General features: G+C 35.9%; 1 protein-coding gene across 1 annotated transcript; it reads right to left on the bottom strand.

Annotated features, from left to right (window-relative positions):
* Positions 1-9625: 9625 nt before the first annotated feature.
* On the bottom strand, positions 9626-18981 carry LOC142626733 (serine/threonine-protein kinase VIK-like). The gene is made up of 11 exons (XM_075800442.1): positions 18475-18981; positions 17710-17784; positions 14662-14778; positions 13840-13934; positions 13039-13159; positions 12793-12872; positions 12066-12125; positions 11679-11800; positions 11493-11578; positions 11288-11403; positions 9626-10247 (listed from the first exon to the last, which is right to left on the bottom strand). Exons 1-11 carry the CDS (start codon positions 18805-18807, stop codon positions 10121-10123), a joined length of 1332 nt encoding a protein of 443 aa, XP_075656557.1. The 5' UTR covers positions 18808-18981; the 3' UTR covers positions 9626-10120.
* Positions 18982-20615: the final 1634 nt, after the last annotated feature.

Consider the following 20615-nt stretch of genomic DNA (forward strand, 5'->3'; position numbering starts at 1 on the left):
GGCAAAAAATGAACGAATGAAAAGCTATCTCAAACGAGTCCAAGGGGTGTTGGGTTTGTTTGAAAGTTTCAAGGTACAACAAGTCCCAAGGGGACATAACGCTCATGTTGATTCATTAGCAATGTTAGCCACTTCACTGGGTTCGAGATTACCACGTATGGTCATGGTGGAGGATTTACTGATCCCTAGCTTGACCAGCATCTCGGCAGTACGGGTTCACAGCGTTCATGTAGGCCCAAGCTGGATGGATCCAATTATAGCTTTCTTGCAGCACGGAATACTACCTGAAGATGGAACAATGGCCGAGAAAGTACGAAGAAGCGCTCCCCGTTACTGGCTATCAGAGGAGCAAAAACTCTATAGGCGTTCCTATACAGGGCCGTACCTGCTTTGCGTACATCCTGAAGCCGTGGAACCTTTGCTGGAAGAATTGCATGAAGGTGTGTGCGGGAGCCATACTGGAGGAAGATCATTAGCTCATAGGGCCATGACCCAAGGGTATTGGTGGCCGAGCATGCAGAAAACCTCTCAAGATTATGCCAAGAAATGTGATCAATGTCAAAGATTTGCGCCAAACATACATCAACCAGGGGGTAACTTAAATCCGTTGTCCAGCCCATGGCCCTTCGCTAAGTGGGGTTTAGATATCGTCGGACCTTTTCCTCAGGCAACAGGTAATAGGAGATGGCTTATTGTCAGCACGGATTATTTCACGAAATGGGTGGAGGCCGAGCCATTAGCCAACATTAGGGATGTGGATGCGAAGAAATTCATCTGGAAAAATATCATAACTCGCTTCGGAGTCCCTCATACCTTGATTTCTGATAATGGACTTCAATTTGATAGCAAGGCTTTCCGACGGTACTGCGCAGAAATGGGAATAAGAAATGGTTATTCAACACCGTCCTATCCTCAAGGAAATGGTCAGGCCGAAGCAACAAATAAAGTCATCTTGGCTGGTTTGAAGAAACGATTGGATGATGCTAAAGGAGGCTCGGTAGAAGAATTGCCTCATGTATTATGGGCTTATCGCACTACACCCCGAAGATCGACAGGCGAGACTCCCTTTTCAATGACGTATGGAATGGAAGCTATAATACCATTAGAATCAGGCTTCCCCACCCTGAAGTCCGACCAGTATGACGAAGCGAGCAATCATGATAGGATGTATGATTGTTTGAATACTATTGAGGAAAGGAGAGAACTAGCCAGTGTGAAGATGGGCAGCTATCAGCAGAAGCTCAAGCAGGCATACGACAAGGGAGTTAGATCTAGGCCCTTGGTATCAGGTGATTTGGTACTAAGAAAAGTAGTGGGGGTAGCAAGAAATCCTGCTTGGGGAAAGTTGGGTCCTAATTGGGAGGGACCATATAAAATTACCTCATTAGCAGGTATAGGGGTTTATCGTCTAGAAGATCTGGATGGAAGGGTGATTCCTCGCCCTTGGAATGTAAATAACTTACGACGTTATTATTATTAAGAAAAGAATCTCCTTTTGTGCATGGTTTCCATTCGTATCAATTCTGCATCACTTGCAAAAACACAAGTGTTAAACTGACCTTAGTTCTTGTTCGGCTCCTCGGGCCACAAGTCTAAGAGAAATTAGTCACTTGCAAAAACACAAGTGTTAAACTAACCTTAGTTCTTGTTCGGCTCCTCGGGCCACAAGTCTAAGAGAAATTAATCACTTGCAAAAACATAAGTGTTAAACTGACCTTAGTTCTTGTTCGGCTCCTCGGGCCACAAGTCTAAGAGAAATTAATCACTTGCAAAAACACAAGTGTTAAACTGACCTTAGTTCTTGTTCGGCTCCTCAGGCCACAAGTCTAAGAGAAATTAATCACTTGCAAAAACATAAGTGCTAAACTGACTTTTGTTCTTTTTTGGTTCCTCGGACCATAACTCAAGAATTATAAATCCAACAAGATCACGGCTAAGGAATCTCAAGCATCTAAAGCATTAGCATAAACAAATCATTAAGCCTCGTCCCTCATTAGCATATTGAATCTCATGCCTTCTCTTTCAAACGTCAAAAAAGGTTAAGTAGTGAAATTATGGTGCCCAGGTTAAGCTTTTCGTGTTTCTTAAAATCATTAGTATAATGAACAATTTTGAAGTGATATGATGATTTTTTAATTCGAGTAAGCTTCTATCTGAATGCGTATAAAGCGACAGTTGGATGGCAGCACATTGTAATAAGAATTGTATATGAAACAAAAGAGAAAGGCTAAATATTAATTTCTTAAAAAGTATTCGTTACAAAACTGGGGCAATCATATAGCCCCTTACATCCGTAAAAAAAAGAAAAAAAGAAAAACAAAAAGAAGAAGGAGACAATCACGATAGAATGACTAAGCAACAGGCTGCTTGTCCTTTCTTTTCTCTGGTTCTTTATCTTTTTTCTTCTTTTTTGGCTCTTCAGCCACATCACCCTCAATTACTTCTTCCACGGGCTGAGCTGTGGGAGAGGGGCCTTTTGAGGCTGCTGCATCAGAAGGATCAGGAGCAGGAATAGGCTCAGCTGGTTCACTTGGTGGCATGGGGGGAGCAGGAGCAAGTCGTAATGCTGTGGGATAGTAAACACTATCTGGAGCCCGAAGTTCAGCATCGGCAGCTACCCCAGCAGCGTCCAAGGCATGACCCCATACCTCCAAGCAAAACGCCCTAGCAACCCCTTTGAGTTGGGCGGTCGAGCTATCCGAAGCCTTTTTCATTCCAGCATCGTATGCTGCTTGTTCCGCTGCGGCCTGCTCCTGTTCCTTAGCGGCCAGTTTCCCTTGCACTTGCTTAAGCTCAACAACAGTAAGAGCAAGCCTACTTTAAGCCTGCTTTTGAGCCTCAAGAGCAAGGTTTGCTTGTGATTCGTAGCTTTGCAGGGCAGCCTCAGCGTTCTTATGAGCTTTTTCTACCTCAGACAAGCGAGTGAGGGTTTCCTTTAAATTTAACTCAGCTTCTTTTTGTGCCCTCACTGCCGCCTCGGCATTCTGCTCGGCTTTTCGGGCTAGATCCAACGAATGATCTACCCACTCTTCAGCCATAAAAGAAGCCTGGACCGCCTATGATACATTAGAATTAACAGAGTTAGTCATAAAAACAAAAAAAACAGTTAAGCTCAAAAACAAAATGTGCAAAGATTTAGGAAGTACCTTGGCTAAATCCTGTTTTAAAGACAGGAAAACTTCTCTCTTGCGGAAGGACCGCAACTCGGCCATATCTTCGGGAAGGCATAGAGCCTTCTCTAAACACTCAGCCACCAAGCTCGAGCTTCCCTTCTTCGGGTCCCTCAAGTTAGCATCATCCAAGACCGGGCTACCCGAGCTGAGGGTGAAGTTGGGTCGCCAGGCTGACGCCTTCTTTGTAGACTCACTACTGGGGTCCTTCGACGAACCAGTAGGAGCAGCTTTTTTGGAAAGGGCTTTTCCAGCCCTGGTATCTTTAGTGGAAGGGTCAAGACTCTCCCCTTCTTCGATTTCTATCACGTTTTTGCTACTTTGGCCTCTTTTTCGTTTTTTGTCCGCCGCCTCCGAGGAAGGTGCACGGGTAACGGCCGGAGTAACTGGACGAGGTGGGACCGGAATCGCCGGTGAAGAGCCGCCTGCATGCGCCTGCAGTAAAGCCAACAGGTCGGGCTCTTTCTCTTGAAAACCCATTTTGCTGGTTGATGGGTTGGAGCTGGAAGGAGCGTCTGGACGGTAGAACACTTCGAAATCCTTCTCGGTCACCTCGGGAGGATTCGGCTCGGGCGTGGCAACTCTCTCCTCGGCGACAAGATTAGCGGCTTGGTCCAACAGAGGATAAAGTAGTTGGGCGGCAAGAGGAGCAGGAAGTTGTGCGTCCTGAGTTCCTGCAGGTGGAGGTGCGGGCAGTAGGAATCCCGGGGCCGCAACGTCAATTTGAGCGAGGCGAAGATCCCTTGCTCTGATTACGTTCTTCGGGCTTTGGAAACGTTTGGTGGATGGGGTGTATCCTAGGATGATGTGGGCTGCTCGGAGTTGTCCGTCCCGGTGTATAAATATCTCTGATCGAAGAATCCTGTTCAGGTCAGCACGGTTCACAGCAGACAAGTTCAAAGCGGTATGGTAATCGTCTGTAATGAGGAACGAAATCGTTAAGAATAAATACATTAAAGTAGTACAAAGCACATAAAAAGAATTTGGTCAAATCCTAAGTACTAAGTTAGTCCTCGGGAACCCTACCTGGCACCCCTTCTCGGGTAGGGCAGTGTAAACCGTCATGCCAATTGCCCGAGATGACAAGGTAATCTTCATCCATCCCTTTGCTCGAATCAGGTAGACAAGAAATCAACCTAACGGAGGGGATCCTACACTTCATATAGTATTTAGTTCTGTCCCCTTTTTGGCAGTTATATACCCAATTTACATCCTGCCAGGTTAAATTGGTCCCCATTTTTCGGTTAAGGGCGTCTGTACATCCTAAAATTCTAAGGATATTTGGGGAACATTGCGAGGGGGTAAGCCTATAGTTTATTAGAAAGTCCCTAGTTACTCTACCCATAGGAATTTCCATACCCCCCTCGATAAAGGCAATCATCGGAATCAAAACGGATTCAGGAAGCCGAGACACGAGTGGAATCTCTTCTTCCTCACAGTATGTAATATCTACGTCATCGGGAATCCTATATCGGTTTTTAAAGGCGGCTTTCGCCTCATCTGTGTTTACTAGCTTAGCGTACCTACCCATTAATCCCCGCGGAAAGAGGAGAAAAGCAAGCAAATAGAGAGAAACGAAAGGAAAATGAACACACCTCTGAAGATCGCTTAAAGATGGTCCTCGGGAGCTCACTCTTCTTTCAATCCTTCAGAATGCCAAAATGAGCTTCGTCCAGCCAAAAGGCTTGCTTTTATAGGGGTGGGGTAAAAGAAATAAAAGCGGTAACTTTCCCGCTCATAATTGAGAGCGGGATCTGAACCGTACATTACCCATCCAGTCGTAGAACGTGCGCGGGAAAAGAAACGCCAGGTTCCATAAATGCTCCATCGTGGGATACGAGGCGTCAGACGCGGGTCATGGGGCAGTGAAAAGACGGCTGTACGTGTGAAAACAAACGGAAGGTAAGAAGCATGTGTGAGAAGTTAAAACTTGGTTATTAATTGATTGTTAATAACTCAAGTGTTAAAGGGGCTGTTGTGGGGTTCCAAGGACCCAAGAACCCGAAGACCCGAGGAAAGGAAGGCCGACATGCATTAAGCAAGATGAAGTAAAGGAGTAAGGGAAGTTACCTGGAGATACCCGAAGATGATGTGGCATGGGCGCTGCTGGCATAAGGGTTACAAATATCCGAAGGTGGCAGGCTAATTTAGAGGGTTGCATTAAATGCCCGGCAACAACCATTCTGGCCGCATTAATTAGAAGATACCAACTCAATCCGTTGCATTAATGTAGATATGACCTGAACAGTGCTGAACACAAAGTTAGAACTCTGTTCCATTACCGACAGACAGGTGTCAAGGGGAAAAACATAGTAGATTGCGAGGTGTGAGGCCACGATGAAAGGAACAAATGATATAAATAAGAGTCAGGACACTACGGAGAAGGGACTTTTGTTGTTGAACCTTCTCTACCAAATGTATTGTATGCGGACTTTTAGTGAATAAAGAAACAGCCAAGTCTCTAAGCTGATTTTATGCGCTTTTGGTCCTTACAATATCAAGGTAGAATGTTTAGGGAGATGAAAAGGTAAAAGGAATGAGAAAGGTTGGAGAAAGTGTAAATGTTAAAAAAATGAGTACAATTTGATGAGCACAATTTTCTTTTATTTGAATTTAAGTAAAATATTACATTTTTTATTTTTTAAAACAAAAAGAGAGAGAGAGAGAGAGAGAGAGAGAGAGAGAGAGAGAGAGAGAGAGAAAAATGAATAATTTAATGATAAGGAGGATGTGATTGAATTTGAATATTGAATAAAATAAGATGAGGAGAAAAAAAAATTAAAAGATATAACAATAAAAACTAAATTATCCAAATTATTCTATGTAATGGAATACTATTATATTTTTATCTACTATCTTTAATTTTTTATAACATAATTGGATAAAATTTAACGATCAAAGAGAAAAAAAAATAATAATAATAACTTAAAACACAAAACTAAATCGTATCAACCTAAATTAGAGTTCTAAAAAACACAAAAATTTATCAACCTAAAGTGGAGATGCAACAAAAATAAAAATCCACCAAAACATTGAGAGAGAGAGAGAGAGAGATAACCTTTTTTGTGAGAGATAACTATGTAAAGAATGGAAGAGAGAATGACAAATTTATAGTAAGGGGGAGTGAATAAGTAGAGACAAATAAAGGAAGATGAAGGGAAAGATGAATAGTGATATTAAAGTAGAGGGTAGTGGGAAGATGAAAAGGTAAGGGAAGAAGAAAGATTGAAGAAAGTGTAAATATTAAAAAAAAAAAAGTGAATGCAAAAAAAATTATAGGAAAATTGGAAATAAAAAGGAAATATATATATATATATATATATATATATATATATATATATATATATATATATATATATATAAGAAGAAAGTGTGAAGAAAGATTGAAGAAAGTGTAAATATTATAAAAAAAAAGTGAATGCAAAAAAAATTATAGGAAAATTGGAAATAAAAAGGAAATATATATATATATATATATATATATATATATATATAAATGTTAAAACCGACAAAGATGAATATGTAAAGTTAATAATTTATTTATATATTTTTTTGTAAAGAAAAAGAATAATAATTATGTGGCAAATGATGTAGCAATGAGGTGGTGCAACAGGAGTTCAGCAACTATAAATGCTACACTTTAGCTTTTAGTAATATATAAATATAGATTTGAGCAGGGGCTACGGAAACTTGAGGAAACATTTTCGGAGGTGAGCGGACTTAGTGAGACAGCTTATGTGCTTAGGACCTTTGGTACTTATAGATTCTTGGTGTGTGTTTCGGGATAGATAAAAAGACAAGATTGAAAATAAAATTAATCTAAATTATATTAATTAAGATTCTATAATAAAAGTTAAGAGCTTTATAGTTCAATTGGCATACGTACAAAATGCTCGAAGGTCTAGAAAAAAATTGTTCAAGTTACAGGATTAACGGTTTATTGCCATGCCAAAACAAATGCCAAAACAAAACTACAAAAGACTTTGGCTTGAGAACATGTGGCCAGCAAAAAAAAAAAAAAAAAGTGTTTTAAGTGGATCATGCTACTTTGTTTTGTTTGCAGAAAGACAAAATAGTGTTATGGAATCTATGGATATGAGTGTTTTTTTTCCTAAATTTTTTTTTTTATGCACTATGTGACGTTTTGTTTTAGGGATAAAAATGCTTTGTTTTTGTAATAAAGGGTTACTATCTCTATCATCTATGTAGAAATGTTTGTACATAATAAGTTTACAACAAATTTTAGGTAATAAGCTATTATTGGTTCTAATTTGGGCCAACAACGAACATCACTTTTTTACCCACTAATAACAACTTATCACAAATAATTTGTTGCGAAAATATTGTGCATTTAGCATTACTCATAATCTATAATCTATAGGGGAAATTAAACTTAAACCACTTGTGGTTAGGCCCATTTTAACTTTGTCAACTAAAGTTTGAAAATTATCACTTTACCCACTTAAGGTAGTTTTTGTTAAAGCATTCTCATTCGGGATTCCAAAAAAGTTCTATTTTATAACCTCAAAACCTACTTTATCTATTTTACCATTTCATTTACAACTCACCCAACATTCCAGTTTCTATTTTTATATACAACTCAATAAATTAATATAAACTACAACATCAAATAATATAAAAAATCATGTTTCTCTCTCTTCTCTTTCATTTCTTTTTCTTCTCTTCACATTTCTCGATTAAAATAATAGTATTTTTTTTTTCATCCAAGTGAACAGTTGGTTCTATATATAAGAACCAACTGTTAACAGGTTCTAAAATCTTTTAAGAACCCATACCTGGATGGAGCAGCATTTTTGAGGTTTTGAATGTAAAATAGCAACTGGATGGTGTTTACAATCCCCAATGCTAGTGCTCTTAGGGAGTCGTTACCCACCTCTCCAGTAGCTGTTAAAAAAACACATTTTAACACAAACATAAAAAGAAAACAAATCAAACCCCTCTCAAGAAAACTTTCTCATGCCACTTTCCTAGGATTCATTAACACAAGATATAGAGCAAATCAATAGGAGAAATCTATGTTATTGGATCGACTTTTGCAAATTTGTACTATTTCTTATGTACATTTCTTAAATTTCAGCCATGTGTCTAGTTAAATACCTAACTATAAAAACACCAACTTTTGTTTCTTTATTTTTTCCTTGGCTTGTAGAAAAAAAAAAAAAATGGTTTCACTGCTTCAGATCTCTCCACAGTCCACATCTCACAGTGAAGCATAAAACCACTGAAAGAAAAAAATCTGAAGACAAAAACATAGGCCCACATCTCACATCAACTCTCTTGCTGAAGCGATTTCTTCTTTTGAGATTGGAAAAACTAATGGAGTTTGAAAAAAATTATAAAGGAGACCCTTTTTTTTTTTTGTGGTTAGAAACTCAGACAAAAGGCATTAGGCCTGGGGTTGTTCTTAGGCTAGATCTGACGGATAGGAGAGAGTGATGCGTATTAATTAACTGTGTTTGTTATGAAGATGGATTAGATTACTACTACTACTACTTATTCTTTGTTTTGTTTGTGTATAAATTAATCCACAAAGACACATACAGACTATTCATCAAAGACAAAAAGGGATACGGAAGAGACTCACAAAAGAAAGTGAGCACACAATGCAGGCAATTGTATGAGAGCATACTTTTGCGAGTGCATGAAAATGGCGTGAAAAAGCATTTTTGGAGGGGTATTTGATCTGTTTTCTTTTATGTTTTTGTGTCAAAATGTATTTTTCTAACGGCAAAAGAAAAAGTTGGGAACAGTTGTCTAACAGGTACCATGTCAAGAGGGCAAAGTAACAATTTTCAAATCACATATGTCAAAGTCAAAACGGGTCTAATCACATGTATGTTGAGTATAATTTCTTTTTTTTTTAATAAAAAATATTAAATTTAAAATTATTTACTAATAGTGTTTTTTTTTTCTTTTTCATAACAAATAGGGTGGAGGGATTCCATTCAAAAACATATTTTCCCTCTGGGTGAGACCTAGTTTAGCCACAAGGCTTTTAGCATTATTAAAGCCAATTAATAGAACTTGGTTAGAAATTTTAATATTTGTTTGAGAACAACTTATTTAGTTTTTTATTTAAAGTAAGCTAAAGTATACTTATATTTTGAAAATGTGAAGAAAAAAAAAGATTTTAAAAAGTTGTATATAAATGTTAAAAAACAAAAAGCTAGCTTATAAGCTAGCCCCGAACACAAAGTTGTGCATCACATCATCATGTAATCCACAGACAACAGATAGGTCCACACTGTGTCCTAGCCCACGATAACCAGGCCCCATTCCGCATTTAAGTCTCTGGCCATCAGGCCATCACAATAATAGCTAGCTCAAGTACTACAAGCCTGACTAGCGCATCCCCATCCTCTACGTCCCATGAAAGAAACAAAAACGAGTACACCAATACATGCAGCAGTACCATCTTTATAATGGCCCATATGTCCAGAAAAATAAACATCTTCACAATCTGCAAATCCATCCTTTACACAAAGATCCTAGTAACTTTGAAAAGGTTTAATCTATAACTGTTGAGAGAGAACAATTAAAGACCAGAAAAAAATTATATGTTGCTCTTTTCTCAAATACACTTCGGGACCAGAAGCAGATTACAAATGAAAGACAAAATGAAGAAAATCCAGTCATAGGATGAAACATTCTACATATATGCTAATTTGGATAAGACTCTTGGATAGGTTGGTTCAGATCAATACAAAACATGACGAGTCTTAGAGTCTGAGAAAAGTAATCAACATTACCTGCTCCATTCATGAAAAGAATCCGACCAGAATATTGGAAAACCAGTCAGAGCTATTACTCTCACAAATTGCCCACTTGAGGCCCTTCACAATCCCCATCAGCTCAAATGGAAGAGTACAGGAGCAGAAATGGTAAAAATATATCATCCACATACAGACCATGCCATTGGACTTGAATTTTTATGTATTAAATATGTTCCAGTGATGGTCATTCGGTAGATTTTCCTTTATCTTCTCAAGCCTCTTGAGGATGTCTAAGAAAGGAGGTCTTTGGTTCATGTCATGGGCCCAACATTGCTCTGTTAATCTAAAACCATTGAATATGAAAAGAGATTAGCAATCTGATTGTTCAAGTTCTAGCGTATATCTCGGATAATATTTACAAAAGTTTTTTATTCATATAGCAACAGTGCTTTTCTTCTAAAAAATAACAGAGTATCCAATTGTAAATCAGCATCCTAATGCATGTTGAACAACATGACATGATTTTGGTTGAATAGATTACATAAATGCTGAATACAGGCAAATAAATCTACTGAGAATGGTGTCAGAGTCTAAGAAGAAGATCAGAAATTGCAAGTGCAAATTAATGAAAATATTATGAAGATAGTATAATTAATGACCATGAGATAACCATTTTGGCTGATAAGAATCCACAATTATTTGCAATAATGGGTTTTATGAATTTCTTCAATCTACCAAAAAGTTATTTGCTCTAAATCATTATCTATGCCAAATGAGAGATCAAATAGGCACAGTTCATACAAGTAGATGTCAAAAGAAAAGAATGAGAAATTGCAGAGAGCTAAAAAGCATATGCCAAGTCGGGATTGGGAAAACAAGGACAATAAGATATGAAAGCAATCAGGAATTAGTGATAGTACCAATACAATACAAGATCAGCAACAATGGTTTTCTCAAGGAACAAAATTAGTCAATGGACCAGTTAGAAGAGATTAGTTCTGTTGAAGGTGTTGCAGGAACAACAGGGAGATGAAAAAGAACACGAGACAAGGCTGTAAGGAAGACAAGACAGCTGACAATTTTTTTTTTGGCAAAATGGTGGCTGATAATTTCAACTGTTCATGTACTTAGACCACAAGAAAAGAAGAGAAAGGAAAAGAGGAAATATGTATACCTAGACAGAATAGAATGATGACAACAACAATTTGTGCAGCTAAAAATTAGTTTGGGTAAAGCTTTGTTGAGTCAAATTATTAATAATTATACAGCAGAAAAATCTTAGATTCATTTTATTAGGAAAAAAAATATGATTCATAGTTGGGCCATGCATGCATGACAAAAGAAGCAACTTTGTGGTTGATAAAATTTTCACAACAAACTTACTCTCTCAATTCAGGAGTATATCCTTTTGAGCGAAATGTAGGCCTGTTTCCCTCACTCACATATTTTGCCGCTTCATAAGGCTCAAGGTTTGCAAGTGGTGGGTCCCCTTCAAGCATCTGGATTAGTTGGGAACATTATGAATTAGAACCAATTTCAAGTACTTTGAGATGATCTTATCTCAAATCCTTACAGAAGCAAGCATTACCTCATAAAGTATCATTGCGAAAGAGAAGACATCAATCTTCTTATCATATCTCCGGTGCTTGAAAACTTCAGGAGCCATATACCGGTCTTTTGTTTCATTTCCACACCCATAAGAAGGGAAAAAATAATTAAGTTTTCAGTATTATAAATCGTATTTCAATATACAGAAGTTATCAGAGACACTCACAAATTCCAGTCTCTCCAGTCATTTTGTAAACGTCATGAGTATTCTGAACCTTGATGAGCTTGCTTAGTCCAAAATCTCCAGCTTTTAAATGGTCTGCACTGGAATTGATCAGAAGAACATTCCTGAAATTTATAAACATATTTCATCAGGTAAAATAAAATGAAGGTACAGAGGCCAGCTACATGTTCTTGATGATGAAAACCAGAACAAAAGAAATAAAATGTAACCATTTCAATTGGGGAAAACAGCATTTCATCCTGTGAAGACTAATAATCTCCTAATTACAAGGACATGTTAAAATACTGATTAGAGCATGACATCAGTAGTCACCAGTAAAATATAAAGAAGTTAATATGCCCACCAAAATCTGAAACAGAATAACTTCACCTTGGTTTTAGGTCCCGGTGAATTATGACGTTTGGCTCATTGTGAAGATAAGCCATGCCTCTGCCCACATAAGATAATAGAAATCAGATTAGCATAACAATTGAACTCACTTGAGTTTTTAAATTCTTTTCTTTCTTTTTTTTTTGATAACAAACAATAGATTGAGTTTAATACAAAAACAGATGTCCAAAAAAGAGGATGATCTAAGCAGTAGCAGAACTCCAATCAATGCAACTGACAAACACACACACACACGTGTTCGCACGTGTGCATGCATGTATAATTGTTTTCCACATTTCTCCACTTCCCTTCAATTGATGAGGATCCATAGCAGCCCAATTAATTGTGATTAACGAATGTAGTTCTGGATACGTATCACTCTATACAAAATTAGTTCATACAACCTCAAAAAAAGAGTGAAACTAAAATGAACTTTTCTACTTAAGTACAACAATTATTTACAAACACAGATGCAATAATTGTTGGGTATACACGTGTGTGTGAAGTCCCACATTGAATAATGATGAGAACAATGAGTGACTAATATAACATAGTAGAGCTCATATCCATTGGGCTCAAGCCTTTTGAATTAAGCATGTCTCTATATGTTATATTAACTACTCAATGAGTCTCTCCAAGAAATTTATCTCCCCAACAATAACCAACAATCTATAACAATGGGGTTCAGGTATGGCATTCTTCTAGAAGTAGTTAGAACTTGAAGTACCTGGCAATGTCCAATGCAAAGTTGATAGCTGTTGAAGGACCAAGTGAACCTTTTTCCTTGAGGTACTGATGGAGATCACCCTAAAACAGCAGATGAATGCAACAATTAAGGAAGGTGTCTCTATAAGTACATTCTTTAAATCACTAGCAAGAACTTCAAACCACACAATTATGATTCTATTATCCTAACCCTTTTTTTTTATTTTTTTATTTTTTAAAAAAGAAAAAGAAAAAAGCATTTATATACCCCTCGTAAGTACTCAGTAATTAACATCAGGGGCTTCTTCTCCGTGACAGCTCCAAGAAATTGGACTATATTAGGGTGACGAAGCTTCACTAGCAAATTAACCTCATGCCTGAAGTCCTGACTGAATCAGGAAAGCAAAGAATAGGTAAGCAATTTACATTTTTGATAAACAAGAAACTGGATCAGAAAGAAAATTTGATTATATTTATAGGAGACAAGGATTAATTGTTTTTTTAATGACAGTGGCCCTCCAGAAATCTTTTTTTTTTTTTTTAAATATAAACTTCATCCTTTACTTTGGTTTTGATCACATTTCCCACTCAATTTCAAAATTTTTTTTTTTTTTTATAAGTATTTCCCACTCAATTTCATAAAATAAGCCATAAGTACAACTCAACTCAACCAAGCCCTAATCGACTGATAAATGGATCCTTTTACGCCACTTGGTCCTTTCTAGGGCCATATCCCTAGCTACCTCTTGAAGAATCATGTCTTTCCTTAAAACTTTGTCACTAGTTGGGAACTACCCAGCTCATATATAAATAAGATTCATGTTCATAACAATGCCTATCAACCTACCAAACCCTCCTTTTTTACCCAGGCTTGAGATTGGCTATGCGAAAGGATATGATAATAAAGTATGACGTTGGTGGAGTTAGGACATAATATATAAACCATAAAAAAAAAAAAGGGAAATAATACACTATTCATTGAAAACAATCAACTTATGCTGTTGCAAATAAAAAAAGCAAACAAAAAGCGGCACCCCTATATGGAATTTTATAAGAAAATGTATCTTACATCACCAATCTGTCATCTGAAAGTGATGGAAGAATGCGTTTGACAGCTACAGGTGTTCCACGCCAACAGGCTTTTAAAATCTCCCCAAAAGACCCCTGCCAGCATCAGCCATCATCAGTGAAGTACATCTGACAGATATATTAATAGTAATACAAACCAAGAGCTGTGTCCTGATATCCAGATTTCCAGCAGCATATGAATTATTTAAGTTGCAAACTAAATTAAAGAACTAACAAGGCACCACAGACCCGCAGCATGAAACAAATAAGAGAAATTACAGAATAAAGATGGAAATATATTAGCATAAAGAAACTACCCATTCTTACAATCAAAGCTACCTTATATTTTGTTTAGGTGAAGATAATCATCTCAGCACTTTACCTAGCCAGGGGAAATAAAGTACAAGAATATTGTATAGGTGGCATCTTGTAATGGAGAATGAAAGCATGTAATAAGACATAACATGATCCCTAAAAACAAAAGGTAATAAATTCTCCATTAATCTTTCATACTAACTCCTGAAGATAACCTAGAATGGTTCTTTTTGTAATGGTCATACACAATCTAGCATACTAAATCACATTTTCCAGCTAAGAAAAATAGCAATTACAAAATATAGGAGTTTAAACAGTCCAAATATTACCAAAACCAGATGCAGATTCTAGAACCGCTAAAATTAAAATGCATTCTGGCTGCAGAATAGTAGACAGAAAACCCTAGTAATGATGTTTGAATACACCAATCACTGGTGCCCAGTTTAGAACATTCAAACAATCACATACAATCTGTTTATCACCAATATCAAGAAAAATAAAATCACACCTTCCCGATCATAGCTGAGGTTGAGAAGTCCAGCTCAGAAGGGTCAATTTCCCAGTCACACTTGTTTGGCAGAGGGGGCGGAACAGGCTTTGGTTCAAAATGACTTCCATTTTGGCCCTGCAGAACACTTGAACTTAGAGCCCGCACAAGAAAATGAAACACAAAATCCACAAGATATAAGAGAGTCTTCATGCAGTATTCAGGTATTCCTAGCATTATTATGCCAATGGAAGGAATTTGATGCTAAAGCACTTAGCACAAACAAGAGATAGGCAGATAGCATTTCCACTTTGAAGCAAACTGGTTATATATGACTTGTAAACTGTTTCCATATCTATAAGAAAACACATATTGTTGCAGCCAACAAGAGTTCGAGGAAAAAGAAAATTAAATTCTAAAACATTCAAGAATTGTGGTCTATTTTCAATGTGGCACCTTTCATAGCCTAATTAAGTTATTATTGAGTCTTAATATTAAGTTTATTTAGGTTAGAAAGTTGTTGCTTCAGTTTAATTATAATAAGTGTAATCTGGTAATTTCAATATTTTGTGGAATGGGTTGTAATAGGCTGTATCCAAGGCCCATGAGTCCTAATGTACGTTTTGAGTCCTTTTTCTAATAGTTGTAGAAATTCTTAATTACTTCACCTTGTTATTGGGAGTTCTGTTTATAGGAAAATTTTATTCAGGATTTCCTAGTCTTTCCGGGAACAGGTTCTGCAATAACCTATATGTAGGCCACTATGTAGTCAATAACTTTCAAATAAAGAGATTAAATGAGTGCTTGGATAGCTGAAAAGCATCCTGCGCTTTGCGTTTTTTTTTTTCCCTAGACAGCGCCTCTTGCACTGTTCATGGTCCATGAACAATGCATTTAGGCTTATGAACAGTAACTTCTTTGTGAATAGTAACTTTACTATTATTTTTTTATTGTTTTCAGTTTTCAGTAAAATAAGCAATATCCAAACAGATCCTAAATTCAATAAAATTTCAGCAGCTTATTTTAAACTTTGAGAGTGATTGCTATGCCTTAAGACATTTTAGAATACAATAGAATACCTTAGACAAGTTATCCAACTTGTGATCAAGAATTAGTTAAACATATAAAAAAAGTAGCCTCTTGAGAGCTTAGAACACCATATATTTCATAGGTAGCACCCCTTAGGTGTTTTCAATGATACAAGTTTCAAAAACAGCTGGGAACTCAAAGTGCGAGCAAGACTTCAAATCAACCATGATGTTTAGAGGTTCAAAGCCACCATTAGATATTATTACGTGCTCATTCTGAAAATAGACAAAGACTCATTCCGTCCAAAGTTAACTATCGAGAACCCAGTACCAAGATAGAGTCCCTTTCAAGATCGCAAAGGCTAAATGCCAATTTACCCCAAAGTCAGCTTGATTAGCAGGTATAATAAGTGATACACCAAACTAAGTTCTTTTTCCTCTTTTTTTTTTTTTTTTTTTTTTGTTAAAGGGAAATCACATGTTAACTTCCCTCTGCTTAGATAGCAGAGAGTAGAAGAGGGAGATTTGCCGTAGCAGCTGCCATGGCTGCAAAGTAAAGGCAATTGCTAGGTAATCCAAAGATCTTTTCTTTCGATATTCATGGATAAATTTGATTCCCACCTATCAACCCCCAGAAAATGTCTAATATCCTAGTAATCATACTTCAATGTGCTGATATATGTACGATGATGGCCAAGAGCCTTGTAGTTCAACTAGCACCTCTTGGTGTTTCCAGGGGAGTTGTCCTGGGTTCATATCCCCCCTCCCCCATTATAACTATTGAATTATAAATAAATAAATAAAAAAGGAAATAAATATATATGTGTGTGTGTGTGTACAATGATGTTATATCACATTTCATGGGGTCAATGGAAGATAAAATCCCTAAAACTCATGACTTCGGTTTATCCTTGATGGCAATCAAAATGCAACAACAGACCAAAATAGTTTCCAGTGATGCACCTCAAAAGAAACCACTGCTAAAATTACCCAATAAAATGTAGTCTGAGTTTCTCTAAAGACTCTAACTGAAGAGCAGTAGTATCTGAAAACGTAGACTGTCAACTAGTTCCTTAAGAGCCTAGATTTTATCACTCAACAACCAGACAATATAAAAAAGACCCTTAGTAAGCATCTCTTAGAACCTTACCTAAACAGTTACACCATTTTAATAACAGTGATAGACATTACAACTCTGATTCAAGGTCCAGGTAAAAGAAAGATAGAGAGTGAATTCCCATGTTTTTTCTTTTCAGATTATTCCATAAAATAACAAGTCCCCATTTCTATTACCGAAAGCAAATACCAACTATTTTCTTTAAGAAGACTTTATTATCACGTTATCATTTTCTAGTTCTAATGGTAAGTGAAGAAGGCCATGTATTTATTATCTAATATAATGGTCAGTTATATAACAGAATGAAAAGCATCTTCTATTCCAATATTGATAAAAACAGATTCATCTCTAGTATTAATAAATTCTGAACTAAACCCTAGTACCAATACATAATGGCCAACAGATTATTAACATTTGGAAGATACATTCTAGTAAGTGCTGTTTTATTCATTTATTTATTGGTAAGTTATACAAGCACTAGGTGGATTTCAAACCCTCTACCTTACCATCCACCTATTCTAATTGGAGAAGTACCCATTGATTCATTAACTCTACTAAAAGCAGTTTGGAAGAAGCAACCCAGTATAGTAACTAGGATTTTACTAACAGATTAGGGCATCCATTAATAAACCATTTTAGGAAACTTGTTATGGGAAAATGAAAAAGCAGCTGATATTTTTTTTACAACTTTTTCAATTTCTCATAAAAAGTTTTCTAGAATGGTTGATTAATAGATGCCCTAAGGGCACTCATTAACCAGACCTAGTAACTAATCAACAATAAGGAGAAAAAAACATGTAATCGTAGACTCAACAACTCAATGAAACAAGACAAGAAGAAGAAGCTAACTAACCATTTGCAAGCAAATGACATTAAATAGCAAAAGGAAAGACAAGAAGAGGAAAATTAAAGCCAGAGACTTACATAAGACGAGCCACCGTATGATTTTAACAACTCGATCATGGTATGCTTTTTAGCTCCTTCAGCATCGGCCAAAGGCTGTCACAAGAGAACCTCCATACAATTAGTACCCAATTACCGTTCCACATTAAATTTAAGCCCCAAAAATAAAAATCACTTTTACTTCTAATGCATATCGAAACATTACATTTGAACCGCAAGATTTACTACCCTTTTTCTTTAATGATAGTGCACTCGCAATATCCCTCCTAAGCTTCAAAACCAAGAAATGTACCCCTTAACCATTGTTAATTTATCCGTCCCTTGCTGTTAGGGTTTTCATTAAATTTAACAAAAAAAATTCAAAAAATTTAATAAAATACATGTCTAACAGAAATTTGAAATTCTCACTAAATTGTCGATTCTACCAAAAGCTTAAGCCATTATTCTAACCGTTAAAATAATAGTTAAACGATTAAATCCACCATTTGCAATTGCCAATTTATCAGTAAACAAATTACCAATACCGAACACCGAGATGGAATCTATTCATTTAAATTTAAACACAGTTATACTATCAATTCCATTGTTCAAATCAAAACTTACTTGTACACAACAATTTGCACAATTTTTTTTTTTTTATTATTATTACTGTTGAATTTCACAATTATATTTTCAAATTAAACAAATAAAGTGAAAAAAGAAAAAGAAATTAACACTGCAAAAAAAAAAAAAATTGACGAAGAAACAGTAAAAGAGAGAGTGTTTGTTTTGTTTTTTGTTTTTTACGGTGTTCTTCCATCGATCCTGAGCGTTGACATCGGCGCCATACTCGATCAAGCACTTCGCGACTTCGATCCAGCCGTGGAGCGACGCCACGTGGAGCGGCGTGCGGTTGTCGTAGTCCCTAGCGTGCACCAGCGTCGGATCTTCCTCCAGAAGTTTCCGGACGGCTCCGGCGTCGTTTTGGTGCGCGTGCCAGAGAATCGAAGAGGTCCGGCTCACTCTCGCCTTCTCCTTCTCCTTCTGCTTCAACGGCAACGGCGCTGACGTGGAGCCTCCGCCTCCGCCGCCGCCTTTGCTGCCGGTGCTGTCTCCGCCGGAGGATGTGTCGGAGCTCATTAGATCGGCTCGGATCGGGTTGGAAACTATCTAAAGAATTCGGATCCAAGTCGGGTAGGATATTAGATATTGAATTTTGAAAGTGGGAAATGGATTTTGATTTTTTTTTTTTTTTTTTGAGAGAGAGAGAGAGAGAGAGAGAGAGAAAGGAAAGTTCGGTATTCTATCCGTTATTCTAGTTTTACTTTTTCAACACTGCTCATGTGTATGTATATACCAGCCTAGCAAGCGTTATTCCGTAACTATTATGTATTTTTGCTAATATTATTTATACAATAATCAGTATGTTATTGATTATAAGATGATGCAATAATTTAGTATTAAGCTTTAGGGGAGAAAAAAAAAATCTTTTGAATAAATCTTATAGATAGTGCATATATTGAAAATGCATAATAAAATTGTAACAATAAAACTACTTACAAAATACATGTGATGACCTTTATATAGTTTTTTTAATCCTAAAATTTAGTCATTTACGACACATCCATAACATAAGTAAATAAAAGCATAAATTGAAAATTTTATGGCAAGAGATACATGTTAATTGTATAAAACCACAATTATATTTTGAGATTTTTTTTAATAAAGTATTAAATGGTGCTTTAACCTTAACAAAAGGCTAATACAATTGGGAATTAATGTTTAGAAGTATCTAGAAAAAACTTATTAATTTACTTATGAGCCTTATAAAAATGCAATATAAGTATTGATAATCATAGTTTGTCAATTTTAAATTTATTGGATACTCAGCTATTGTAAAAATTAGTAGAAGCATCCAAATTCCAATCCAAAAATGCAAGCCATGTACCAGGTGGATGGGTAGTTTTTAAACATGGGATAGAAAGTGGGATTTTTTTTAAATAGTACATGGATAGAACATGAGATTTTTTTTAAAATGTGTAGTTTTTTTTCCAAAATATGGAAGATATTTTTTTTTTTTTAAGTAAAACGTGAATTTGGGTTTAAAAAAAAAGTTGGTCGGGTAGTTTTTAAATGTGGGATAGAAAGTTAGATTTTTTTTAAATAATACATGGATAGAACATGGGAGTTTTTTTAAATGTGTAGTTTTTTTTCCAAAATATGGAAGAGATTTTTTTTTTTTTTTTTAAGTAAAACGTGAATTTGGGTTTAAAAAAAAAGTTGGTCGGGTAGTTTTTAAATGTGGGATAGAAAGTTAGATTTCTTTTAAATAATACATGGATAGAACATGGGAGTTTTTTTAAATGTGTATTTTTTTTTTTTTTTGATAAACTTTTAAATAAGGATAGGGTCACACCAATTCCCCACCTTAATCTTTTAAATTTCCCTAAAATTTAGCATTTTATTTTCTTTCAAAATTAGATATGTTAGTGCCTAAATATAAGGATATGGATGGAGAAGTTATACTAGTGGTTTTATAGTAGGAGTCTTTTTTTTCCCCACCAAAATATCGAAGAGATTTAAAAGGAAAAAGAAAAGAGGAAAATGTGAGATGTTTTTTTTTACAAAAGAAAACGTGATTAAGGAAAATGAAGTTAGTTGAGTTCAAATAGAACATTAGCATTATTTGGATTTTGAACAAACCGAAAGGAAACCTAAGGTTGTTTAAAAATTAAAAAATTAAAAATAAAACGTGGGATTGTGGGTTAGATTTTTAACTTTTGTTATAGATGTGTAGTAAGTGGCTAACTTTTAGGACTAAAAAACTAAAATTTTGAATTAAACAAAAATTTATAAATGTTATTAAATTTTTTAAAAAAGAACAACAATACCAAAAGAAACACTACACATCCATAACAAAAGTTAAAAATAGTTTAAATTTCAAATAT

This window comes from Castanea sativa, chromosome 3 (assembly GCF_040712315.1).
Source record: "Castanea sativa cultivar Marrone di Chiusa Pesio chromosome 3, ASM4071231v1".
In the NCBI taxonomy this organism is placed as follows: domain Eukaryota; kingdom Viridiplantae; phylum Streptophyta; class Magnoliopsida; order Fagales; family Fagaceae; genus Castanea; species Castanea sativa.

Excerpts from the sequence above, each read along its gene's own strand:
- LOC142626733 (XM_075800442.1), bottom strand. The coding sequence starts at position 18,807 with ATGAGCTCCGACACATCCTCCGGCGGAGACAGCACCGGCAGCAAAGGC. Across the intron at positions 13,935-14,661 it reads CCTCAGCTATGATCGGGAAG|GGGTCTTTTGGGGAGATTTT; the intron begins GTGTGATTTTAT and ends TGATGCTGGCAG. Across the intron at positions 11,579-11,678 it reads GACTGGAGAGACTGGAATTT|ACCGGTATATGGCTCCTGAA; the intron begins GTGAGTGTCTCT and ends ATGAAACAAAAG.